The 27,483-nt window shown below is 47.6% G+C and overlaps 1 protein-coding gene across 1 annotated transcript; it reads right to left on the bottom strand.

Moving 5' to 3' along the window:
* Positions 1–11,831: 11,831 nt before the first annotated feature.
* On the bottom strand, positions 11,832–12,791 carry LOC127044419 (olfactory receptor 52B2-like). Its single transcript, XM_050939246.1, has one exon. The coding sequence runs from the start codon at positions 12,789–12,791 to the stop codon at positions 11,832–11,834; it is 960 nt and encodes a 319-aa protein (XP_050795203.1).
* Between the last annotated feature and the right edge of the window lie 14,692 nt (positions 12,792–27,483).

The raw sequence follows: 27,483 nt of genomic DNA, 5'->3' as shown, positions 1-27,483 counted from the left end.
CTGTTGACGGGAGAGACCAGTTTTCGACCTTATGCAGCGGAAGTACATAATAAAAACATCCCTATAGTTCAAATGAAAACTTGGGTTTAATTTCCAAGTCCCAAAGCATTTTCTGTGTACTGCTTTAGCTCAGCACGGAGCTTCTCCTGCATCACCGATGAAACACATAGATCACCCGTTTCAGGATCTCTTTTCTGGTCACCCCATAAACGATGCGGTTTAACATGGGGGGAATGAGTACATAGAGGTTGGCCAGTAGGATGAGACTATAACTTGGGATGATGTGCCCAAATCGGTGTGCAAAATAGGAGAAAACAGATGAGATGTAGAACATCAGCATGACACAGAGGTGAGAGCTACAAGTCCGGAGAGCCTTGAGCCGGGCGTCCTTGGAGTGGAGCATGAAGACAGCCCTGAGGATCAGCCCATAAGACACAGCAATGAGCACAGAATCCAAACCAATTACTAATATAGCCACAGCTACACCATACCAGACTCTGACTGGGACGTCGTTGCAGGCCACCCGGGCTATGGCCATGTCACAATAGGTGTGAGGCAAGAGGTTGGTTCTGCAGAAATTCAGCTGCTTCAGGACAAAAATGACAGGGAAAATGAAACAGAAACTTCTTGTGACAACTGCCAGCCCCATCTTCCCTATCACAGACTTTGTGAGTATCATGGTGTATCTCAGGGGGTCGCAGATGGCAATGTACCGATCAAACGCCATGGCCAGCAGGATGGCAGACTCAGCAATAAAACTGACATGAATGAAGAACATCTGGGTCAGGCAGGCAGCAAAAGAAATTTCCCCCACCCTAAACCAGAATACAGCCAGCATCTTGGGCACTGCCGTGGTAGATAACAGCAGATCAGCAGCAGCCAACATGGACACGAATAGATACATGGGCTCATGGAGACTCCGTTCTGTTAGTATGATGAATAGTAGGAGAGAGTTCCCAAAAAGTGTCACACTGTACATCAGACAGAACGGGATGGCGATCCAGAATTGAGACTCTTCCGTACCAGGGATGCCGGTCAGGATGTAGGTCACGGGGACAAAAAAGGTGTGACTGTCAGCTGGCATCATGCACCATCACTTGGATCTTCTATTCAATTTCCAGGAACTAACAGCAAAAGAGACAATCAGTGAGAAGGTGAGTGTCGGCTAGGACTGGACTGCATTTGTTACAGTGTGATTGGTTCACCCGGGAGGGGCACATGGAACTGGGGTTTCATTGAGCCCTCTGACCCACCAGTCTGTGCTCCCTCTCACACTGTGCTGCTGTGAGAAGCTGCAGACCTGCTCCCCATCTTACACCAGCATCCACACACGCAGGGACACACCCCGCTGCAGTTACACGCAGGCTCTAACCAGCCACTGCATGAACCAACAATAGAGAGGCTGCAGCCAAATTAACCACCAGCTTCCCAGATTCGTACCCCCCACTGGAGTGTAAAACCAAAATGTTACAGTCTTACTCTGCACAGAGAACTGTACAGTGTAAGCTCATAGAATTCGCCCCCTCCCTGAATGTGGAAAGGAATATACAACAGCCTCTGCCAGTCGAGCTATGATTTCCCCAGGCACTTCATTCCAACTCACTAGTGTAGATAAAGCCAAAGCAAGTTTATTAAGTACTAAAATAGATTTTAAGTGATTATAAGTGATACCAAGCAGATCAAAGCAGATTACCTAGCAAATAAACAAAAATGCAACCTAAGATTCATATAAAATCTTAAAATCTATTTCTTGTAGTTAAAAAACTTGTTCTGTTATAATGTAAAGCAGTGAGCTTTGACTGGAGTGCTTGGGGAAAATCTCGGCTTGGATAACCCAAGTGTGCATGGTTCTCTTGAGATGGAGGGAGAGGCCTACCGGGTATTAAACACACAGACTGCCCAGATTTGACCAGGGCAGGATGGTACTGCTCTGGGGTCCTAGCCTGGAAAGCTGGTGGTTAAAGAGTCTGTGTCCAATTGCAGCTGGGTGTGTCTCTACCTGTGTGAATGCTGGTGAAAGTGCAGGCAGGAGGGCTTTGCAGCTTGTCAGAGCAGTACAGGGTGAGAGGGAGCCCAGGCTGGGGGTCAGCGGGCTCAGTGGTACCCCAGTTGCAGATAGTACTCTGGGGGGAATCCGTCACAATCATTATCAAAGCAGCGCTTACAATTGGTTGCTCCTGGATTATACAGTTTGTACATTTATGGCTATGCTGTTTGAAGCCAGCTAATTTCTGCCAAATGGAATGGACCCAGTCCTGGGGTCCTTATTGATTTTCATGGAGGTGTTGCCTGAGTGAAGGCCTCGGGAATATTACAGGGCCTCAGGAGGTTTCCAATGAAGTTTACTCTGAACAGACACATAACCAAGAATGGCCCAGTCCCGAGCCCACTGAGTTCAACAGCAAGACCCCCAGTGACCCCTTGGGAGCGGATCAGGGTAACTCGGCGACCTCTTCCCAGCACCGAACCTCAGCGCAGTCACAGGAGTGTATCTCAGAACCCCGGCTCCCGTCCTGCCCCTGCAGTCAGAGTTACACACCCTGTTTCTAACCAAGCCCAGCTCAACATTTCCTAGGTTTCATGTGTTTCCATTCGCCCCTTCACAGATTCATTCCATGCAAATGACTCACCAGGCTCCGGCCCCAGCTGGGGAGGAGGAATCTCTGCCTGTGACCAGGTCGGGGAGCTGCAGGCAGCAGGGAATCTGCACTGACCAGGGCTGAGGAACAGGGATATTTATACTGCTGCCCTGGGAATCCCAGGAGGGACTCAGAGCCAGCACGGAGCCCCAGGGACCTGCCTCTGTGACTGTGGGGAAGAGAAGAGAATTAACCCTTTACTCCTCTCATTTGTTTGATCTATACCAGATAGGTAGCCGTGTTAGTCTGCATCTGTAAAAGTAGCAAAGAATCCTTGGCACCTTATAGACTAACAGACGTTTTGGAGCATGAGCTTTCGTGGGTGAATACCCACGAAATGATGCATCTGACAAAGTGGGTATTCACCCACGAAAGCTGATGCTTTGGTGCTTGTTTGATCTGATCAATTTCTCCTTTTGTACGTTATTTAGACGCTGAGGCCCTGGCAAAAAGCCCCCTGTTCTTTGCAGCCCTGACAAACTCACTACACCACACACAAGTCTTATGGAACGTTGACCCATAAAGAGTAGCCTGTAAGGTGTGTGCAGAAAGCTTGTAACTTGTCAAGCTTCAAAACTATTGCAAAATGCATGTCCAGGTAATAGTTAACAAATAACATATTGATATTGACAGTGAGCTTTATGGACTTGGAGTAGAAGTTAGTCACCAGGGCAGTGTGTCTACCTGATGGCACTTCCAGGAGGGTGTTGTCACCCCACCCTAGTTAGCCGGGGATGTAATGCCAGGCTCAGTTCTCCAGCCTTGCTCCAGCTGAAGATTATCAATGGAAAACCATCAGAGACAAATGCAGTCAACGCCACTTGGAGGTAAATGAAGGAACATTACAACAGACAGAATTGCCTGTCTACAGGGGTGAAATTAATAATAAGTTCTTATCGGTACATGGAGAGACTCCGGGCCCCAGAAGAGCCTCCCCCAGTCAGCCCATCTGCGCTCCCTGTCCTCCACTGCCTAGACTCCAGCAGTGATTTAAAAAGAACCAGGTGCCGGGAGAGAAGAGTTACTAGAGTTAATGACCACACACATTTTGTAAGGGAGAGTGAACCTCATGGATCGGGGTTTAAGCCAATCTCTGTTAGAGATAAGGATGGGATGCAGGGTGTGAGGGGAACATTATTCCATATCCCCTCATGAGAGATTCTCACAGCTTCTTCTGAAGCATCTGGTGCTGGCCACTGCTGGAGACAGGCTACTGGGCTAGCTGGACCCGGCTCTCATCCAGTTTGCTGGTTTCCATGTTCCTCTACCAAAGTGCAAGGTTAACCTACTGCACAGCGCCTATGTTCTGTGAGAATTGCTGTTTAATAACAGATGGAGCTGGAACTTTCCAAAAGCGAGCTGCTGATTTGGGAGCCCCCAACCTAGGACACACCTCAGCCAAGATTTCAAGAGGTGCTGAGCTCTCGCAGCTCCCACTCTCTGCCACTGGCGTGGCGGGTGCTCAGCAGCTGTGAAAAACCAGACCCTGGATGACACAAGCTCAGCATCCAAACAGGGGCGGCGGATAGGGATGCCAACTTTCCGACTGCAGAGAACTGAACACCCTTGCCCTTCCCCTCCCCTTCTCCGAGGCCCTGCTCCCTGCTCCCTCCAACCCTGCTCCCTCACTCACTCACTGTCCCCCACCCTTGCTCACTCGCTCAAGGGTTTGGAGGTGCAGGAGGAGGTGAGGGCTCTTGCTGAGGGTGCAGGATCCAGGAAGGGGCCAAGAAGGAGGAGTTTGGCATATGGGAGGGGTCTCTGGGCTGAGGTAGGGGGCTGGGGTGCAGGACAAGTTTTGGGGTGCAGGTGGTGCTTACCTCAGATGGCTCCTGGAAGAATCCTGCGTGTCTCTCTGGCTCCTAGGCAGAGGCACAGCCAGGAGACGCTGCATGGTGCGTGCTGTTCCAGTCCAGAGGAGCCAACCCTGCAGATCCCATTGGCCACAGTTCCCAGCCAATGGTAGTTGTGGGGCTGGCACTTGGGGAGGTGAGAATGTGGGGAGCCCCCTGGCCACCCCCCACCTGTGACCGGACATGCTGGTTGCTTCTGGAAGCCCCTCAGAGCCAGGGTAGGCAGGGAGCCTGCCTTAACCCCGCTGCGCCGCCATCCAGATTTTTAATGGCCCAGTCAGAGTTGCTGATTGCATCTGTCAGTGAGGGGCTGAGTCAGAGAATTTCTCTTCTCAGCGCAGACTTGATTGGCCGCAATAGTAAAGGGCACCAGGAGAGAAGGCTTCCATGGGCCTGTTTGACTCTGCCTCCATTACTATCTGGGCGTAAGGGACCACAGGTCTTGAATATCAGTCTATATGGTCCTTAAGCACTAGTACACACCTGTGAAAATGTTGGTTTTTCCTCCTTATTATGTTGTATGCGAGCTTATTTGAGTCTTACAATTTTGCATGAATACTGTGTGTGTGTCAGTCTCTCTGTGTGTGGTACCAGTGCCTTGGTGGTGGGAATAAGGGTGTGAGACTTTTCTGCTGAGGCCCTCGGGGTCAGGTGAGGCGGCTCCAGCTGCCTGCACATAGCAATGGCTGGTGCCCTTCATCACCTGAGACCCAGGAGCAGGATACAACCAGGTGACCCTTTGCCTGGGAAGGGAGACAAAGAGCAGGAGGAGGAGGAATGTGCACATTGGAGGTTGGGCTGGTGGAATCTGGGCAATCCGTTGTGGGGGCCTTGGAGAGAGGGAAGTCTGGGGTGTCCGGCCCAGGGTCCCTCCAAGATGGACTTTGCTGAAAGTCACTGATTTCTCTGCTAACAAGCTCTGTTCTACATTCTGTTCCTTCTACAAATACACCTTCTGTTTTACACGCTGGCTGAGAGTCATGGCTGACTGCAGAGTGGGAGTGCAGGGCCCTCTGGCTTCCCAACAAACTCCTCCTTCACCATGGGGGGTTTCACCATGACTCGGATGATGCACGGGTTGGTGGCATTGACTGGGCAGGAGTTACAATGCTGGTTCTGGTGGGACCCAACTGAGAGTGCCAATTTAGGGCAAATTGCTTAAAGCAGGACAGTTACAGCCCAAGACTGGGGATTTTACACCTCTAAGGCAAACCAAACCAGCCAGACAGAGAGGAGTTTGGTTTCACCCCACTGGCTCACCACAAATCACACAAGCAATTCTCTTCAACATTCCAGTTTCTCAGTCTCACCACCAGTTCCACTCGTTATGGGAACAAATCGTGATGAAAACCAACGCCCCAGTAAAAGAATAAAGGTTCTCCTGATCCCAAAGGACCAAGCCCCAGACCCAGGTCAATATACAGATCAGATCCTACCCACAAATCATGCTTTTGCCAGTCCTTTAGAATCTAAAATCTAAAGGTTTATTCATAAAAGAAAAAAGATACAGATGAGAGCTAGAATTGGTTAAATGGAATAAATTACATACAATGATGGCAAAGTTCTTAGTTCAGGTTTGTAGCAGTGATGGAGTAAACTGCAGGTTCAAATCAAGTCTCTGATGGGTCATCAGTCCTTTGTTCAGAGCTTCCATTTGTAGCAAAGTCCCCCCAGAGCTAAGAAGCAGGACTGAAGACAAGATGGAGATGAGGCATCAGCCTTTTATAGGCTTTTCCAGGTGTAAGAACCTCTTAGTTCTTACTGTGGAAAATTACAGCAAAATGGAGTCTGGAGTCACATGGGGAAGTCCCTGCATACTTTGCTGAGTCACAAGGCGTATTGGCTTTCTCTCAGTGGGTCAATCATGTAGCTGATGGTCCTTAATGGGCCATCAAGCAGGCTAGGGAGAGCTGAGACCAACTTTTCTGGGGTGTCACCCTGAAGCACAGCATAAGTTTGAACTACAGACAGTATAGAGCCAGTATTCATAACTTCAACTATAAAAATGATACACACATAGACAGCATAATCATAACCAGCAAACCCTAACCTCTCCATAGACCCCTTACACGACAATCTCTATACAATATTTTCTACAAATACATAACAGTGGGCGCAACACTGACCCATACATTATGTCATTAACGTCACAGCAGACGATGGTGTTCTCTCCGCAGTCAGCCACACTTAGCGAGGCTCAGGGAGGGCTGAGGAGAGCCGGAGTGTGAGGGGGGCTGCGTTTGCTTCACTGTGGTGAAATTCTTAGCATTGTCTTTGCTGCTGTGATCATAGATCACTGGGTGAGGGGAAGCAGGAGAAGGGAACTGACCTCCCCCTGCCCTGCGTAATGCCAGAATCCAGGCCCAAATCATGCATACCAGCCTCCACCTCTTCACTCTCAGGGCACCAGCTCCCTCCTGCCCTCCTGCTCCTCCAACAGTTCACCTCACTGCCCCCCCAGGCTGGGCAGACTGTGACATCACCGATGACGTCTTTGTGAGCAGTGATGTCATTGGCAGCCCCTATCTCCCTGCTCCCCAAAATGGACAGACTCAAGAAAGATGCTGATCCATCGGAGAGGGTTCAGAGAAGAGCCACGGGAAGGATTAAAGGATTAGGAACCCTGCCCGATAGTGATAGGCTCAAAGAACCCAATCGGTTTAGTTGAACAAAGAGAAAGTTAAGTCTGTTCCTAGTGTGTAAGTACCTACACAGGGCACACACATATAACAACAGGCTCTTCTCCCTGGCAGAGAAAGGTCTCACACAATCCAGTGCCGGAAGTGGAAGCTAGACACATTCAAACTGGGAATAAAGTGGAGATTTCTAACAGCGAGAGGAAATAACTATTGAAACAATTTATAAGGGTTGTGGTGGATTCTCTATTACTGACCACTGTTCAATCAAGGTGGGATGTTTTTCTAAGATTTAGCATCTGGGAATTATTTGGACACAGGCCTCCAGCCTCTGAGATGCAGAGGATCAGACTGGATGAGCACTTCCGGCCTTGGAATTAGTGAATCAGTGAATGATGGGGATGTGAACCCAGCAATGGGCAAATTCCCCTGGTCAGATTCTGCTTGGCCTTGGTGTGATGTCTAGTTTGTAAGCTCCTCAGTACAGGGGTCACATCTCAGTTTGGAAGGTGCCTGGCACAGGCCTTTGGGCCCCACTGGAAACAAGATTAAATAATAATATGCAGCTGTTCATCAGTGGATCTCAAAGCAGTCTATAAAGGATGTCAGTGTCATTATTCCCATTTTACAGAAGAGGAAACTGAGTTACAGGGAGGAAAAGTGATTTGCCAAAGGTTCTCCATCAGAGTGGTGGAAGAGTGTGGGAATAGAATGCAGATCTCTTGAGTCTCACCCCATATTCACAGCCTGTAAGGATGTCATCCAGGGTCTCCATCTCCCTGCCATGCAGATACTTTACCCTGGGGTTACAGGACTGGCTAGGGGAGAAAGGAAGGATCCTTTTCTCTTGTCCTTTGGTGATGTACAGTGGGAGCAAGAGGCAACGAACCTAGAGTTGGTGTGTAACAGAGTCTGTAACTAACTCTTCACATGTCTCCTTCTCCCCGATCCAGAGGGGCCCCCCCAGCCCCAACCAGAAGCTACTGGAAAAATGGGAAAATTAAACAGATTGTGAACTTCCATTTCATTGAGGTACAAACCTCAATCGGGGGAGGTCCAGGACGATTGGAAAAAAGCAAACATAGTGCCCATCTTTAAAAAAGGGAAGAAGGAGAATTCAGGGAACTACAGACAGGTCAGCCTCCCTCAGTCCCTGGAAAAATCATGGAGCAGGTCCTCAAGGAATCCATTTTGAAACACTTAGAGGAGAGGAAGATGATCAAGAATAGTCAGCATGGATTCACCAAGGGCAAGTCATGCCTGACCAACCTAATTGTCTTCGATGATGAGATAACTGGCTCTGTGGATATGGGGAAGGCGGTGACGTGATGTATCTTGGCTTAGGCAAAGCTTTTGATACAGTCTGTCCTGGGGCCAGTTTTGTTCAACATCTTCATTAATGATCTGGATGGTGGGATGAATTTCACCCTCAGCAAGTTTGCAGCTGACACTAAACTGGGGGAGAGGTAGATGTGCTGGAGGGTAGGGGTAGGGTCCAGAGTGACCTAGACAAATTGGAGGATTGAGGCAAAATACATTTGATGAGGATCAACAAGGGCAGGTGCAAAGTCCTGCCCTTATGATGGAAGAATCCCATGCACTGGTACAGGCTGGGGACAGACTGGATAAGTGGCCATTCATCAGAAAAGGACCTGGGGATGACAGCGAACGAGAAGCTGGATATGAGTCAATACTGTGCCCTTGTTTCCAAGAAGGTTACCATTATATTTGGCTGCAGTAGTAGAAGCATTGCCAGCAGATCGAAGGAAGTGATTATTTCCCTCCATTCGGCACTAGAGAGGTCAAATCTGAAGTATTGTGTCCAGTTTTGGGCCTCTGACTACAGAAGGGATGTGGACAAATTGGAGAGAGTCCAGTGGTGGGCAACAAAAATAATTACACGGCTGGAGCACATGATTTATGAGGCGAGGCTGAAGAAACTGGGCTTATTCAGTTTGCAAAAGAGAAGAGTGAGGGGGAATTTGATAGCTGGTTTCAACTACCTGAAGAAAGTACCAAAGAGGATGGATCTAGACTGTTCTCAGTGGTGGCAGATGACAGAACAAGGAGCAATGGTCTCAAGTTGAAGTGGGGAAGGTCTAGGTTGGATATTAGGAAACACTATTTCACTAGGAGGGTGGTGAAGCACTGGAATGGGTTGCCGAGGGAGGTGGTGGAATCTCCATCTCTGGAGCTATTTAAGAGTAGGTTAGATAAATGTCTATCAGGGATGGTCTAGACAGTATTTGGTCCTGCCATGAGGGCAGGGGACTGGACTCAATGACCTCTTGAGGTCCCTTCCAGTCCTAGAGTCTATGAATCGATGACTCTATGCATTTGTCAGGGAAGAGTTAACACAGGTATTGGCCAGGGAAATCAAGCCTCACCAAGCTACTGAATTCTTTAGGGCATCAACAAGAATGTGGAGAACAGTGATCCAGTAGCTATAGTGCACTTGGACTTTCAGAAAGCCTTTGACAAGGTCCCTTCCCGAAGGCTCTTAGGCAAAGTAAGCTGTCATGGGATAAGACAGAAGGCCTCCTCGTGGATATCAGTAACTGGTTAAAATATAGGAAACAAAGGGGAATAAATGGTCCATTTTCACAATGGAGTGAGGTAATCAATGGGCTCCCCCAAGGATCTGTATTGTGACCAGTGCTGTTCAACACATTCCTTAATGATACAGAAAAGGGAGTGAACAGTGAAGTGGCAAAGTTTGGAGAGGATACAAAAATTATTTAAGATAGTTAAATCTAAAGCTGACTGAACAGTTACAGAGGAATCTCACAAAACTGGATGACTAAGCAATGAAATGGCTGATGAAATTCAGCATTGATAAGTGGAAAATAATGCACATTGGAATAAATCATCCTAATTTCACATATATAAGGATGGGGTCTAAATTAGCTATTGCCACTCAATAAAGAGATCGTAGAGTCACCGTGGACAGTTCTCTGAAAACTTTTGCTCTCAGCACAGCAGTGGTCAAAAAGGCTAATAGACTGTTAAGAACCATTAGGAAATGGAGTGAAAATGTCATATTGCCAGTGTATAAATCCGTGGGATGCCCACAACTTTAGTAGTGTGTCCAGTTCTAGTAGCCGCATCTCAAAAAGAATATAGTGTAACTTGAAAAGGTTCAGAGAAGGGCAACAAAAATGATGAAGGGTACAAAATTGCTTCCATATGAGGAGAGATGAAAAAGGCTTCTACCATTCAGCTTAGGAAAGAGACAACTAAGGAGGGATAAGACAGAGGTCTATAAAATTATGACCGGTGCAGAGAAAATGAATAGAGAAATGTAATTTGCTTTTTCACACAATGCAAAAACCAAGGGTTACGTGACGAAATAATAAGCAGCAGATTTAATTCAAAGAAGAGGACATATTTTTTCATGGTACACAGCTAACCTGTGGAACTCATTGCCAGGGAATGTTGTGATGGCCAGACGATTAAAATAGAATTAGATAAGTTGATGGGGGACAGGGTCATCAATGGCTATTAGCCACGCTGGTCAGGGTTGCAAGCCCATGGTGCTGCTTTCCCAAAACCTCTGACCACCAGAAACCAGGATGGTCCAAGAGGGATGGATCACTTGATGATTGTCCTGTTCTGTTCACCCCCCTGAAGCACCTGGCACTGACCGCTGCAGAGCTTTGCCCTAACCCAGTAGATACTGTTCTCATGTTCTTATCAGACATTTCTTCTCAACAGCTGCAGAAAAGGAAGGTGGGAATAAAATTGAAATAGATTCCCACAGCATTTCTGCTGGATGTTGTGTGATGTTAACAGAAGGTCAAACAAGCCTCCAAGCCCCAGCAGGAGTCAGCATGTTCTCCTCAGCAGCAAAATGTTCCTTTAGCACAGGGTAAGAAACAGCTAATCAGACACACCCGTTCTATTCTCCCTTTGTCTCTTCCACAGTCGGGAGGACCAGAGACCACGTGTAAAAGAGTCCCTCGCCGGGGAACCAGGCCACAGCACCCCTGACCTCTCTCCCACCCAGCCACTCCCACAAAGCCACGAGTGTAGGAAAGAGAGTAAGATCAGTCCGGGGAAGCCGGGTCCATCCATGCGAAATGAGCCATAAGGCAGCCAAACACAAAGTCCTTGGGACAAAGGCCTTGGCTGCAGAATGGGGGACTGAGGCCAGCAGAGCTGTGACCCTGAGAATAGTTTAGGAATTTGAGGAGGAAAGAAACTAACCCAAGATGACACAGCAGGTCAGTGGCAAAAACAACACTACAGTCCCTTTATTTCAGCATGCAGCCCAGTGCACTTCCCACTTGCCCATGGTATGGACCTCTTGGCTGCTGCATTCCTTAATGATCCGGAAAAGAGTCCAGTTCAGATGCAGCTAGTCAGAGAGGAGATACACACACCGTGCTCTCTCTCTCTCATGGTAATTTTTACATTTGTTCTTCCATGTTTTTCTATTTCCTTTCAACTTAGAACAAGACTCACTTTGTCTGGCTGCCTTTTCTGGCAGTGCGCAGTGCTGTTGTAGCCATGTAAGTTGCAAGATATTAGAGAAACAAAGTGAGGGAGGAGATGTCTTTCATTAGACCAATTTCTGTTGGTGAGAGAGACCAGCTTTCAAGCTTACACAGTGTAAGTACATAGTAAAAAACTTGTGTATAGTTCCAGTGAAAATCTGGCTTTAATTTCCAATGCCAAAAGCATTTTCTATTGACTCCTTTAGCTCAGCAGGGAGCTTCTGCTAAGCATCTATAAAAGATGCTGATTACCCTTTTCAGGATCTCTTTTGTTGTCACCCCATAAACGATGGGGTTTAACATGGGGGGAATGAGCACATAAAGGCTGGCCAGTAGGTTGAGAATATAACCTGGGATGATGTGCCCAAATCGGTGTGCATAATAGGAGAAAACAGATGAGATGTGGAACATCAGTATGACACAGAGGTGCGAGCTGCAGGTGCGGAGAGCCTTGAGCCGGGCGTCCTTGGACGTAAGCCGGAAGACGGCCCTGAGGATCAGCCCATAAGACAAAGCAATGAGCACAGCATCCAAACCAATTACTAAAATAGCCACAGCTAAGCCATATGAGACGTTGACTGTGATGTCGTTGCAGGCCAGCCGGGCTATGACCATATACTCACAATAGGTGTGAGGCAGGAGGTTGGTTCTGCAGAACTTCAGCTGCTTCATGAGAATGATGAGAGGGAAAATGATACAGAAACTTCTTGTGACAACTGCCAGCCCCATCTTTCCGATCACAGACTTGGTTAGTATGATGGTGTATCTCAGGGGGTCGCAGATGGCAATGTATCGATCAAATGCCATGGCCAGCAGGATGGCCGACTCGGCAATAAAACTGGCATGGATGAAGAACATCTGGGTCAGGCAGGCAGCGAAAGAAATTTCCCCTGCTCTAAACCAGAATACAGCCAGCATCTTGGGCACCGTAGTGGTAGATAACAGCAAATCAACAGTGGCCAGCATGGACATGATTAGATACATTGGCTCATGGAGGCTTCGTTCTGTTAGTATGATGAATAGTAGGAGAGAGTTCCCAAAAAGTGTCACAATGTACATCAGACAGAACGGGATGGCCATCCAGAAATTAGACTCCTCCGTACCCGAGATGCCGGTCAGGATATAAGTTACAGGGTAAAAAACGGTGTGATTGTCAGCTGACATCATGTACCATCACTTGGATCTTCTATTCAGTTTCCTGTAACTAACAGCAAAAGAGAAAATCAGTGAGAACTCCAGTGTCAGCTAGGACTGGAATGCATTTGTTGAGAGATTCAGAGGTACCATCAAAAACTTCACTGTGTAACAACAGCCTGTCATGTGGGACGGTAAATTCAGAAACACAGTTATGCTGCAGAACTGCAGTAGGAAGAGAGACTGAGACATAAGACCTTGTGTCAGAGGTCTAGTATGAGGTGTGAGGCCTGAGCTAAAGTAATCGAAGCCTTTTTGATACAAAGCAAAATTAAGCTGTGAGCTAGAGGTAGGCCCTGCTCACAGAATCTGGCAAGCACAGGGCTGATATTTGAAAACCACACATTTCTAAGAGGTTCTAGGCACAGAGCACTCAGGGAAACTCATTCCAGATGGGTGGTACCAGAATATCTCCATACCAACATGTTTTCTAAAGATGAGAGGAACATGGTGACCTATTCTAAAGATATGGTCAGAATGAGAAAGTGATGGATAGAGATGTACAACGTGATGGGTGGTGACCGGCTACATCACAGGGTATCAATTAACTACATTAGAGGGTCAGTATGTAACTTATTTGTATTGATGTATGAAATGGAGCCTCAAAGGGAGTGTCTCTGTCTAGCCTAAGGAGGAACGGAAAGTCCCACTGTTCACTGAGCTGGTTCATTCTAATGGCCATAGATGTATTAATTGTCCTGTAGAGTCTGCAGGATACTAATACCATGTTTCATCGACAATAAACCTGGCTGGGTCCCTTTGTAACCGAAAGGATCTTGTGGTCATTGAGTGGTTTGCTGGAGGTCTGTTGTGCCAGCTGTCTGCGCAGAGCTGGGACAGGATAAAGCGAGAACACACTCATTCACAACCAAACATCTAAACACACTGGTGACCCACGACAAGTTACGTACTGCCCCTCTGACATACCATCTCCATTCCAGAAGAGGGAAGATGGTTTGAATGGTTCTGGCCCCAGGTGAAGCAGGGCGCGTCCTCCTGGTGTTGCTGCCCACAGCAGAATCTCTCCTCCGCACATTTGCTAGTTGTTTTCAGGTCTCAAGCAGTGACTGTGAAAGTGAGTTAAAGCAGCCACACGACTGGTTCTTCTGACACTTCCCCCGGTTTCACACTCACAACTGCGGATTCACTCCCAGTTTATAATGGGATGAGAACAGAACCTCTTTCTTTCATAGTCCTCTTGATGGATCCTACTGGCCTGTGGCCTTGACCCAACCAACACTCAAGCACACAAGTAAACTCATTCACAAGGAACTCCCATTGACCTTTATGAAAATATTCATCTGAATAAAGTTACAAGTTTTTCAGGATTTGATCCTAAATATGTGAAGCCTATCTCAGTTGAGGTCTGGTCTGCACTACAGACCTATATTGGGATAGCTACTTTGCTCATTGGTGTGAACAATCCGCACCTGTGACCCACATAAATATATCAACCTGACCCCCTGTGTATACATAGCTACAGACTCTGGGGGAGGTGGATTAACTACGCTGCTGGGGGGAGCTCTTCTCTATCAGCACAGAACATCTCCACTGACGCACCACAGCAGTGCAGCTGTAGGGGGACCAGACATCCCATTTTTTAAAGGTTTTTAAAATCCTGTATTTAAGCCCTCCTGCAGCTGGCCCAACTTTTTCTTAAAAATGGGCAAATTATCCCATATTTTCTCTCTGCCCCGCATCCATACTAGCAGGTCCTGCTGCTGGCCAGATCCCTGCTTCCCAGTTGCCCGCCTACCAGCGGTGAGTCTGGGGTGTCCAGTGGGTGATGAGGGGGGTGGGTATGCAAGGCTGGTGACAGGGCAAAGATGCAGCACATGGGGCCAGCCGCTCCCCCTGTTGGTCCATAAGCTCAGCCCCCACTATGTGCCGGCTCTCAGACAGCAGGGCTCCCACCCCCCATCCCATTTCCCATTGTCATCGGCTGCACACTGGGAGCTGCAGTGGCAGGTGGGTGCAAGCAGGCACCAGGCAGTGACCGGTTACATGTCGCCTCTGCTACCCACCTCTCAGCCCTTCACATGCTCCTCCTCTCGCTGTCATCTCTCTGCTTTGCCCTTTCACTCCCCCAAACCCTGCTGCTCCCCCACATCCCGATCCCAAGTGGGGCACGTCCCGCTCCCACCGCTGTGTGGAGAACCAGCCCCTTGTCAGAGCATTCAGCTCACCAAAAGCCTGTCTGGCAGGTTCTTTCCTTCCCCCACTGCCACTGGCTGGGCCGCTACGCCGGGAAAGTCCAAGACTCTCCAGCCCAGAGCACTGGCCAGGAGGTGCTGAGATCTGCATGAGTCAAAACCCCTCACAGCGCTGGTACAGGGAAGACTCTCTGCCCCTAAGCTAAGCTCTGGAGCGGATGGAGGGAAGAAGGAAGCAATTTCCAGCCTGTTCATGCCCCGAACCTGCAGGTTTCACACCATCCCCCCAGGGCAGGGTCTTAGCACCCTTTTCACCCCCCAAGCTCCCACCCTGGATTCTGTCCCTGGGTGTGCTGGGGTGCTCTAGGCATCCTCCCTTGCTAAGCCACCTCTCTGGCCAGGTTCGCTGAAGCCCCTGCAGTCAGGTTCCCTGGGACATGGTGCAAAATGCATCCTTAGGGCTTAACCCCTTCTTGCCCTCACTGTAGCTGAGGGACAGGAGACAGATGGTTACATTATGGCCAACAGGAGCCTGGAGGTTTTATCTGCCTTTTGCTATGGGAAGGAAGGGTGGGGATGGGGAGAGAAGAGATGAGCTCTGCAAAGACATGGGCCAGGTCATCTTCACGACTGAGGATGTGAGGGAGATTCCCAAACCTGAGCCATTCTTTTTAGGTGACAAATCTGATGAACTGTCCCAGATTAACATGTCATTAAAGGAGGTTTTGGAACAAATTGATAAACTAAACATTAATTAGTCACCAGGACCAGATGGTTTCACCCAAGAGTTCTGAAGGAACTCAAATGTGAAATTGCAGAACTACTAACTGTACTCTGTAACCTATCAATTAAATCAGCTTCTGTACCAAATGACTGGAGGACAGCCAATGTGAGGCCAATTTTTAAAAAGGGTTCCAGAGGTGATCCTGGTATTTACAGGCTGCTAAGCCTGACTTCTGAACCAGGCAAACTGGTTGAAATTATAGTAAAGAACAAAATTATCAGACACATAAAGGACATAATTTGTTGGGAAGAGACAACATGTTTTTTCTAAAGGGAAATCATGCCTCACCAGTCTGCTAGAATTATTTGAGGGGCTCAACAAGCATGTGGACAAAGGGGATCCAGTGGATAGAATGTACTTAGATTTTCAGAAAGCCTTTGACAAGGTCCCTCGCCAAAGGCTCTTCAGCAAAGTAAACTGTCATGGGATAAGAGGGAAGGTCCTCTCATGGATCAGTAACTGGTTAAAAGATAGGAAACAAAGGGCAGGAATAAATGGCCAGTTTTCAGAATGGTGAGAGGTAAACAGTCATGTCCCCCCAGGGATCTGTTCAGGGACCAGTCTTATTCAACATATTCATAAATGATCTCGAAAAAGGGGTAAACCGTGAGCTGGCAAAATCTACAGATGATATAAAACTACTCAAGATATTTAGGTTCCAGGCAGACTGTAAAGAACTACAAAAGGATCTTTCAAAACTGTGTGATTGGACAAAAAAATGGAAGATGGAATTCAGTGTTGATAAATCCAAAGTATTGCACTTTGGAAAACATAATCCCAACTATACCTATAAAGTGATGGGGTCTAAATGAGCTGTTTCCATTCAAGAGAGGGATCTTGGAGTCATTGTGGATAGTTCCCTAAAAATGTCTATTCAATGTGCAATGGCAGCCAAAAATGTGAACAGAATGTTTGGAACAATTAAGAAAGAGATAGATAATAAGACAGAAAATACCATATTGCCTCTATATAAATCCATGGTACGCCCACAACTTGAATACTGTGTGCGGATGTGCTCGCCCGATATCAAAAAATGATATATTGGAAATGGAAAAGGTACAGAAAATGGCAACAAAAATGAGTAGGGATAAGGGACGGCTTCCATATGAGGAGAGACTGATAAGACTGGGGCTTTTCAGCTTGGAAGAGAGATGACTAAGGGGGGAAATGATAGAGGTCTATAAAAGCATGACTGGTGTGGAGAAAGTGAATAAGGAAGTGTTATTTACTCCTTCTCATAACACAAGAACTAGGGGTCACTAACTAAATTAATAGGCAGCAGGTTTATAACAAACACAAGGAAGTATTTCTTCCCACAACGCACAGTCAGCCTGTGGAACTCTTTGCCAGAGGATATTGTGAAGGCCAAGACGATAGCAGGGTTCAAAAAAGAACTAAAGAAGATCGCGGAGGATAGGTCCATCAGTGGCTGTTAGCCAGGATGGGCAGCGATGGTGTCCCTAGCCTTTTTGCTAGAACCTGAGAATGAGCTACAGGGAATGGATCACTTCATGATAACCTGTTCTGCACCTGGCACTGGTCACTGTCGGCAGACAGGATACTGCGCTAGGTGGACCTTTGGTCTGACCCAGTGTAGCCTTTCTTATGTTCTTATCCCTTCCTCTCCCCTGTGGCTGGAGGCAGCTCCCCTCCCTTCCCTCCCACTCTGTGCTAAAAGGCTGCAGCTGACCAGATTCTTGTGTGAACCCTGACAGAAATCTGGGGGGGGAGGTATGTGATCTTCCGGGCCCCCCACATGTTGCCTCAGGAAGACACTCGCAAGGTACCAGGAGAGGCAGGTCCATCCCAGGGGACCAGCCAGGCATGGAGGGCAGAGCATGCAGACAGGGATGGTCAGGTAGGTGGGTCGGTCACCCCCCTCTCGTGTGAGAGACGTGTACAGGGATGTGTGTGTGTATCACTTCTAACTGTGTCTGGAAGGGATACGAGAGTGTGTGTCACCCCTCTCTGTGTTGTACTTTTTTTAACGGGAATTCAGTTTCTTTGCTGTTAATTTGAATGTTTGTACTGCACAGTTCTGATTCCTTGCTGTTCAACTTGCTTGAATACGAGTAATTTTACCGGGTGTCCCGTATTCAGCATAGGGAGATATGATCACCCTCAGCAGGAGGAACACTGGTTATCAAAACAGCCCTTATAATTCATTGCTTGTGTGTTCTCCAGTTCAGACATTCACCACTAAGCTCCCTGAAACCAGCTAATTTCTGGCAGCCGGAACAGACCCAGTCCTGGGGTCCTTATGGAGTTAATGGAAGTGTTGCCTGAGTGAAGGCCTCAGGATTTGGGATGTAGAATATGACAGGGTCTGAGTAGGTTTCCAATGAGGTTTACTCTGAACAGTAACGTAACCAAGAATGTCCCAGTCCAGAGCCCACTGAGTTCAATAGCAAGACCCCCAGTGACTCCTAGGGAAGCGGATCAGGGTAACCCGGTGACCTCTTCCCAACACCGAACCTCAGCGCAGTCACAGGAGCGTATCTCAGAGCCCCGGCTCCTGTCCTGCCCCTGCAGTCAGAGTTACACACCCCCATTCTAGCCAACACCAGCTCAAACATTTCCTACGTTTTATGTATTTCCATTCGCCCCTTCACAGATTCATTCCATGCAAACGACTCACCAGGCTCGGGCCCCAGCCGGGGAGGAGGAATCTCTGCCTGTGACCGGGTCGGGGAGCTGCAGGTGGCAGGGAATCTGCACTGATCGGGGCTGAGGTACAGGGATATTTATACTGCTGCCCTGGGAATCCCAGGGGGAGCTCAGAGCCAGCACGGAGCCCCAGGGACCTGCCTCTGTGCCTGGCTCAGGTGGTGAAGATCAGCAGGGAATTAACTCTTTCCGCCTCTCATTTGTTTGATCTGATCATTTCTCCTTTTGTTCGTTATTTAGAAAGGTCCTTCTGACACTGAGGCCCTTGGCAAAGAATCCCCTGTTCTTTGCAAACAGCTCATATCTCAGGCCTGACACACTCACTACACCACGCACAAGTCCTATGGAATATTTACCCATAAAGAGTAGCATATAAGGTGTGTGCAGAAAGCTTGTAACGTATCAAGCTTCATAACCATTGTAAAAGGCATATCTGGGTAATAGTTAAGGAATAACATATTGCTATTGACAGTGAGCTTTATGGAGTTGGAGTAGAAGTTAGTCACCAGGGCAGTGTGTCTTGCTGATGGCCATTCCAGGAGGGTGTTGTCACCCCATGCTAGTTAGCCGGGGATGTAATGTCAGGCTCTGTTCTCCAGCCTTACTCCATTCCAGGATGATCAATGGTAAACCATCAGAATCACCTACAAACAATAAACACCACATAGCGTTAAATGAAGGAACATGACAACAGACAGGATTGCCCTGCCTGTGAACAGAAACAAAAGTCTGTTTCAGGATAACACAGAGTGGGGAGAGGCCCTCTGAATCCTTTCACTGAGGAGCCATCATGTGATGCAGGGAAGTTCTCATGAAAAATTTGTTCCTGGTTTTTGTGAATCCAGCCAACTCTGCAACAGAGTAAACTGGCGGGGGGTGGAACCTAATTTATTACCTAGGAAAGGGTTCTATTGACCCAAGTTCTCATTTTGAGATGTTCTATTTGAATCATTTGTTTCCCTGACTCTCTCGTTTCTAGTTAACTCTCCTTTCTTCTTAAATATACTGACGTCTGTTTTATTAAACCTGCTCACAAGCACCATATGTTATACAGGAGTGCTGATTCATGTTGCAATTGGTAAACTGGGATGTGCTGCTCCTTTCGGGGCAGAGAAACTGAATGTCTGTGAGTAGCCAGTGTCAGGGGCAGGATATCACAGGGGATCAATTCACAGGGGTTCAGAGATGGGGGTGCCACCTTTGTTTCCATGCAAAGCAAAGACAGGGTTGTTGAGAACAGTATCCCATTGCTGAATCAGGGGGTAACAGGGAGCCGTGAGAACCACCACAGTCGTTTTTACCCAGTCTGCCTGTTAGTCTCACTTAGTTCAACCATCCTGAAAACCTGTATGTGTGCGTGTGTGTCGTGTCATTGTAGCTCCATCAGTCCCAGGATACTAGATAGACAAGGTGGGGAGGGAATATCTTTCACTGGACCAACTTCTGCCTGTTCACTTTGAATGGTCTCTTAGAATAGGTGCAAACTACTCACACTAAACTATCTGTTCCACGTTGTTATAGCTGGGACACTCTCAGTGCCTTTCCCACACTTGACGAACTGCTCCATGTAGCTCGAAAGTTTGTCACTTTATCCACCCATAGTTGGTCCAATAAAAGATATCTTGCCCCCCAACTTGTCTCTTTCTCTGTGTATATGTAAGTCAGTAGGTGGTAGAGAGAGGGGAAATCAGGAGCTTCTCTTCCTCTCACTACACTAGAACAATGGCCATGCAAGGCAGTGAAAGATGGCAAATAAAAACAAGGAAATACTGTCCCACAAAACAAGTAATTAGACTGTGGAACTCACTGCTGCAGGATTTTGTTGAGGTCAAGACCTTAGCAAGATTCAAAAAGGGATTGGGCATTTTTCTGGGTATCAAAAGCCCCATGGTTATCAGAGTTAATGACCACAAATGTTTTGGAAGGGAGATGACCCCCACGGCTCGGGGTTTACGATAATTTCTGTTAGAGATAAGGTCTTGTGAGCAAGACACAAGAAGTTATTTTTCCACTCTACTCTGTGCTGGTTAGGCCTCAGCTGGAGTATTGTGTCCAGTTCTGGGCACTGCATTTCAAGAAAGATGTGGAGAAATTGGAGAGGATCCAGAGAGGAGCAACAAGAATGATTACATGTTTAGAGAACATGACCTAGGAAGGAAGGCTGAAAGAATGGGGTTTGTTGAGTTTGGAAAAGAGAAGACTGAGAGGGGACATGATAGCAGTTTTCGGGTATCTAAAAGAGTGTTATAAGGAGGAGGGAGAATACTTGTTCACCTTAGCCTCTAATGATAGAACATGAAGAAATGGGCTTATACTGCAGCAAGGGAGATTTTGATTGGACATTAGGAAAAAGTTCCTAACTATCGGGGTGATTAAACACTCGAATAAATTACCTAGGGAGGTTGTGGAATCTCCATCTCTGGAGATATTTAAGAGTAGGTTAGATAAATGTGTATCAGGGATGGTCTAGACAGTATTTGGTCCTGCCATGAGGGCAGGGGACTGGACTCGATGACCTCTCGAGGTCCCTTCCAGTACTAGAATCTATGAATATATAGGATGCAGGGTGTGAGGGGAAGATTATCCCATATCCCCTCATGAGAGATTCTCACAGCTTCTTCTGAAGCATCTGGCGCTGGCCACTGTGGGAGACAGGTTACTGGGTTCGATGGACCCGACTCTCATCCAATCTGGTGGTTCCCATGTTCCTCCACCAAGGTGCAAAGTTGACCTACTGCACAGCCCCTGTTTACGGTGAGCATTGACATTAAACCAAAAATGGAGCTGGCACTTTCCAAAAGTGAGCTGCTGAATTTGGAGGCCTCTTTTCTCTAGCCCCCAACCTGGGCCACATCTCAGCGAAGATTTCAAGAGGTGCTGAGCTCTCGCAGCTCCTACTCTGCCACTGGAGTGGCGGGTGCTCAGCAGCTGTGAAAAACCAGACCCTGGATGACACAAGCTCAGCATCCAAACAGGAGTGGCGGATAGGGATGCCAACTTTACGATTGTAAAGAACTGAACAACCTTGCCCTGCCCCTCCCCTTCTCTGATGTCCTGCCCCATGCTCCCTCCATCCCCGCTCCCTCCCTCACTCGCTCTCCCCCGCCCTTGCTCAGTCGCTCAGGGGGTTGGAGGTGCAGGAGGAGGTGAGGACTCTGGCTGAGGGGGCAGGATCCGGGGAGGGGCAAAGAATGAAGGGTTTGAAGTATGGGGGGGTGTCTGGGCTGAGGTAGGGGGCTGGGCTGCAGGACAAGTTTTGGGGTGCAGGCAGCACTTACCTCAGACGGCCCCTGGAAGTGCCCTGCATGTCCCTCTGGCTCCTAGGCAGAGGCGCAGCTAGGAGGCGCTGCACGGTGCGTGTTGTCCCAGTCCAGAGGAGCCAAACTCGCAGCTCCATTTGCCATGATTCCCGGCCAAGGGTATTTGTGGGTCTGGCACTTGGGGTGAGGAGAATGCGGGGAGGCCCCTGGCTACCCCCCGCCTGTGACCAGACATGCTGGCTGCTTCTGGAAGACCTTCAGAGCCAGAGTAGGCAGGGAACCTGCCTTAACCTCGCTGCACCGCCATCCAAATTTTTAAAAGCCAAGTCACAGGTGCTTACCAGAGCCACCAGGTAGACTGTCCTGATTGCTTCTGTCAGTGAGGGGCGGAGGCAGAGAATTTCTCTTCTCAGCGCAGACTTGATCGGTGGCAATAGTAAAGGGCGACAGGAGAGAAAGTTGCCATGGGCCTGTTTCACTCTGCATCCATTACTGTCTGGGCATCAGGGACCACAGGTCTTTTGGGTTGGTTTACAGGGCCCTTAGGTGCTAAAACTCAGCTCTAACAATGTTGTTTTTTCCTCCTTATTATGATGTACGTGAGCCTATTTGAGTCTGACAGTTTTGCATGAATACTGTGTGTGCCTCAGTTTCCCTGTGTGCTGCACCAATGCCTACGTGTGGGAATAAGGATATGAGACTTTTGCTGAGGCCCTCGGGGCCAGGTGAGGTGGCTCCAGCTACCTGCACATAAGCGATGGCTGGTGCCCTTTGTCACCTGAGACGCAGGAGTGAGATGCAACCGGGTGACACTTTGCCCGGGAAGTGAGACAAAGACCAGGAGGAGGAGCAACGAGTGTGTTGGAAGTCAGGCCACTGGAAACTGGGCAATCTGTATGGGCGGACTTGGAGGGAGAGGAGTCTGGCCTGGAGTCCTCCCAAGATGGACTTTGCTGAAAGTCACTGATTTCTGTGCTAACAAGCTCTGTTCTACATTCTGTTCCTTTGACTAATAAACCTTCTGTTTTACACACTGGCTGAGAGTGACGGCTGACTGCAGAGTTGGGGTGCAGGGCCCTCTGGCTTCCCCACAAACTAGTCCTTCACTTTGGGGGTTTTCACGATGACTCAATGATGTGGGGGTTGGCGGCGATGACTGGGCAGGCGATGGTGTTCTCTCCGCTGTCAGCCAGGCTTCGTGACTCTCAGGGAGGTCTGAGGAGAGCCGGAGTGCGGGGGGGCTGGGTTTGTTTCACTGTGGTGATAGTTTTAGTATTGTTCTTGCTGCTGTGATTACATGTCTATGAGTGGTGGAGCAAGGTTCTCCAGCAGACCCTTGGCAGAGCTTGGGGATAAACCCCAGATGTCCTGAGTCACAGTCCTGATTCAAAGCCTGTGTGGATTTTGCAGCATTTTATACCTTAAGAGAGCATCCTGTAACACCCCTATTCCTCAGTTATAATTAATTGTGATCTTCCGTAAAAATCATGCAATGTGAGCTATCAGGGGAAAGGTAATGAACTGCTGAAAGCCACTGTTCTAGCTAAATATATAGATCTTTTGTGCATCTGAAGGTACAAGAATTGTGTTGTCTGGTCATCTCCAAAACATGCTGGAAGTTGCGGGATCAGCTAATGTTACCTCCCAGAGACAACAACAAGGAAAGTAACCAGTGCCTGGGTGGGGTGTCAAACAGCCTGTCAACAGCCATTATCCAGCAAGGGAGCTACAATTCAATGACTCACCTGCATGAGGACACACCAGGGGAACTGCTAAACCTTTCCCAGTGACTCAGCAATGCCTCCAAATGTGCCTGGACTGGTGCTCTCCAAGCACATGGGACTGAGGGTATAAAACAGGACACAGGGGCCCCACATTTAGCATTTCTCCTGCCACCACCTATGCTGCAAGAAACAAGGAGACTGAGAGGAATGAAGGGACTGGCCCAGGTTTCAAGGGTGAAATCCTTTTCAGGGGTGGGCTGCATAAGTAGGAAAATGGCCAACAGATCAAGAGACTTGATCATTCTGCTCTATTCGACACTGGTGAGGCCTCATCTGGAGTTCTGTGTCCAGTTTTGGGCCCCACGCTACAAGAAGGATGTGGAAAAGTTGGAGAGTCCAGCAGAGGGCAATAAAAATTATTAGGAAGATGGAGCACATGATTTATGAGGAGAGGCTGAGGGAACTGGGATTATTTAGTCTGCAGAAGAGAAGAATGAGGTGGCATTTGATAGCTGCTTTCAACCATCTGAAAGGAGATTCCAAAAACTCGTAGACTCATAGAATTTAGGGTCAGAAGGGACCAATATGATCATCTAGTCTGACCTTCTGCACAAAGCAGGCCACAGAATCCTACTCATCTATTTCTATAACAAACCCCTAACCTGTGTCTGAGTTATTAAAGTCTTCATATTGTGGTTTGAAGACCTCAAGCTGCAGAGAATCCACCGAGCAAGTGACCCATGTCCCACGCTGCAGAGGAAGGCGAAAAACCTCCAGGGCCTCTGCCAATCTGCCCCTGAGGAAAATTCCTTCCTGACCCCAAATATGGCAATCAGCTAAACCCTGAGCATGTGGGCAAGACTCACCAGCCAGCACCCAGGAAAGAATTCTCTGCAGTAACTCAGATCCCAACTCATCTAACATCCCATCACAGACCACTGAGCATACTTATCTGCTGATAATCAAAGATCAATTGCCAGAATTAAGCTATCTCATCATACCATCCCTTCCATAAACTTATCAAGCTTAGTCTTAAAGCCAGATATGTCTTTTGCCCCCACTACTCCCCTTGGAAGGCTGTTCCAGAACTTCACTCCTCTAATGGTTAGAAACCTTGATCTAATTTCAAGTCTAAACTTCCTAGTGTCCAGTTTATACCCATTTGATCTTATGTCTACATTGGTACTAAGCTTAAATAATTCCTCTCCCTCCCTAATATTAATCCCTCTGATATATTTATAAAGAGCAAGCGTATCCCCCCTCAACCTTCTTTTGGTTAGGCTAAACAAGCCAAGCTCTTTGAGTCTCCTTTCATAAGACAGGTTTTCCATTCCTCAGATGGATGGATATAGGCTGTTCTCAGTGGTGACAGATGACAGAACAAGAAGTAATGATCTCAAGTTGCAGTGGGGGAGGTCTAGGTTGGATATTAGGAAACACTATTTCACTAGGAGGGTGGTGAAGCACTGGAATGGGTTCCCTAGGGAGGTGGTGGAAACTCCTTCCTTAGAGGTTTTTAAAAAGCCTTGACAGAGCCCTGTCTGAGATGATTTAGTTGGAACTGGTCTTGCTTTGAGCAGGGGCTTGGACTAGAACCTCCTGAGGTCCCTTCCAAACTCTGAGATTCTATGATTCTGTGATTCTATCATCTGTCTATTATGAACTGCAATATCCAGTGGGGTGAGAAAAAACTGCTTAATCTAGACGTTGCCGAGTCTAATAGGGTTGAGAATTTAGACGTTGTTCTTATATTTTCTTTTATTTTGGTAACTAATCTGACTGTTTGCCTATCACTTAATATTACTTAAAAACTATCATTTATGGTCAATGCATTTGTTTTACTGTTTGTATGAAGTGTGTGGCAAAACGTTCCAATTTCCATTGATGAAGTGGTGAAACAATATATTTGCACTGCTCAAGACGGTACATTCCTGATGTACAGTGCTGGGAGATGTGGGGGACTTGGCTCTGGTGCCTTTCCCTGTGTGATGCATGAGTGGCTCTCTGAACAGTCATGCAATCTAGCAGGCTGTGGGGCACCACATGCTGTTGTGCTGAGTGATAACAGCACCGGGAGGGGTTTTCTACTGGTCACTAGCAAAGCATTGTGAGGCACAGGGGGCACAGCGGTCCCGGCTATCTCATCACAGATGTCTTTGAGTGTCTACATGTCTCTGCCATGCAGATACTTTTCCCTGGGGTTACAGGACTGGCCAGGGGAGAAAGGAAGGATCCTTTTCACTTGTTCTTCGGTGATGCACAGTGGGAGCAAGAGGCAACTAACCTAGAGTTGGTGTGTTACAGGGTCTGTAACTAACTCTCTGCCTCCTTCCTTCCTCCCTGAGCCAGAGGGACCCCCTCACACACACCAGAAGCTACTGGAAATATGGGGAAAACTAAACAGGCTGTGAACTTCCAGTTCATTGAGGTACAAACCTCCATCGGGGTAGGGGTAGGGTTCGGGTTAGGGTTACAAAACAGAAGCTACTGGAAAAATGTAGAAAATTAAACAGGTTGTGAATTTACAGTTCACTGAGATGCACACATCAATTGAGGGATGTCCAGGACAATTGGAAAAAGGTTCATGTAGTCCCATCTTTAAAAAAAGGAAGAAGGAAAATCCGGGGAACTACAGCCTCACCTCAGTCCCTGGAAAAATCTTGGAGCAGGTCCTCAAGGAAACCATTTTGAAACACTTTGAGGAGAGGAAGGTGATCAGGAATAGTCAACATGGATTCACCAAGGGCAAGTCATGCCTGACCAACCTGATTGCCTTCTATGATGAGATAGCTGGCTCTGTGGATTTGGGGAAAGTGGTGGATGAGATAAATCTTTCAGAGTGGTAGTCGTGTTAGTCTGTATCAGCAGAAACAACGAGGAGTCCTTTGCCACCTTAGAGACTAACACCTTTATTTGGGCATAAGCTTTCATGGGCTATAATCCACTTTATCAGATACATGGAGTGGAAAACACAAAAGCAGATACATTTATACATAGTACATGAAAAGATGAGAGTTGGCTTACCAGGTGGGGGATCAGACTAACAAGACAATTTAATTATCAGCAGAATACCAAGGGAGGAAAAATCACTTTTGAAGTGGTAAAAAGGGTGGCCCATTTCAAACAGTTGACAAGAAAGTGTGAGTAATTGTAGGGGAAAATTAGTAAGGCAAAATTAAGTTTTGTAATGACCCGTCTGTGATGGGTTGGATCACAGAAACCCCCTTCGGGCTGCCAACTAATGTCCCAAGATTACTTCTGCCCCTGCCTTCCCTGTCTTCCCAGATTGGGACTTCAGTGCCCTGACTGGTTTGAGCCAGACCCGCTAGTGTGCAGCAAACCCCGTCTCAGGTCTGACCCATATCCCGTAATAGCTGTAGGCTTAATTGAAAGCAGGTTAAGAAGTGTTCCTATCTTTAACGCTCAGATGCTCAAACCCCAAATAAATCCATTTTACCCTGTATAAAGCTTATACAGGGTAAACTCATCAATTGTTCGCCCTCTATAACACTGATAGAGAGATATGCAAAGCTGTTTGCACCCCCCACAGGTATTAATACATACTCTGGGTTAATTAATAAGTAAAAAGTGATTTTATTAAATACAGAAAGTAGGATTTAAGTGGTTCCAAGTAGTAACAGACAGAACAAAGTGAATTACCAAGTAAAATAAAATAAAACACACATGTCTAAACCTAATGCAGTAAGAAAAATGAATAGAGATAAAATCTCACCCTCAGAGATGTTTCAGTAAGCTTCTGTCACAGACTAGACACCTTCCTAGTCTGGACACAATCCTTTCCCCTGGTGCAGCTCTTGTTCCAACTCTGGTGGTAGCTAGGGGATTCCTCATGATTGATGCCTCTTTTATTCTGTTCCACCCACTTATACATCTTTTGCATAAGGCGGGAATCCTTTTGCCTCTCTCTGGGTTCCCACCCCCTAGTTCTCAGTGGAAAACCATCAGGTTAAAGATGGATTCCAGTTCAGGTGACGTGATCACATGTCACTTTAAGACGTCATTACCCACTTGCCAGCACACAGTATATAGGAAGACGTACAAGTAAAACAGAGCCAT

The sequence above is a fragment of the Gopherus flavomarginatus genome, chromosome 1 (genome assembly GCF_025201925.1).
Source record: "Gopherus flavomarginatus isolate rGopFla2 chromosome 1, rGopFla2.mat.asm, whole genome shotgun sequence".
Taxonomy (NCBI): Eukaryota; Metazoa; Chordata; order Testudines; family Testudinidae; genus Gopherus; species Gopherus flavomarginatus.
Note: the sequence above shows the minus strand (reverse complement) of the source record. Positions and strands in the feature narration are given on the sequence as shown.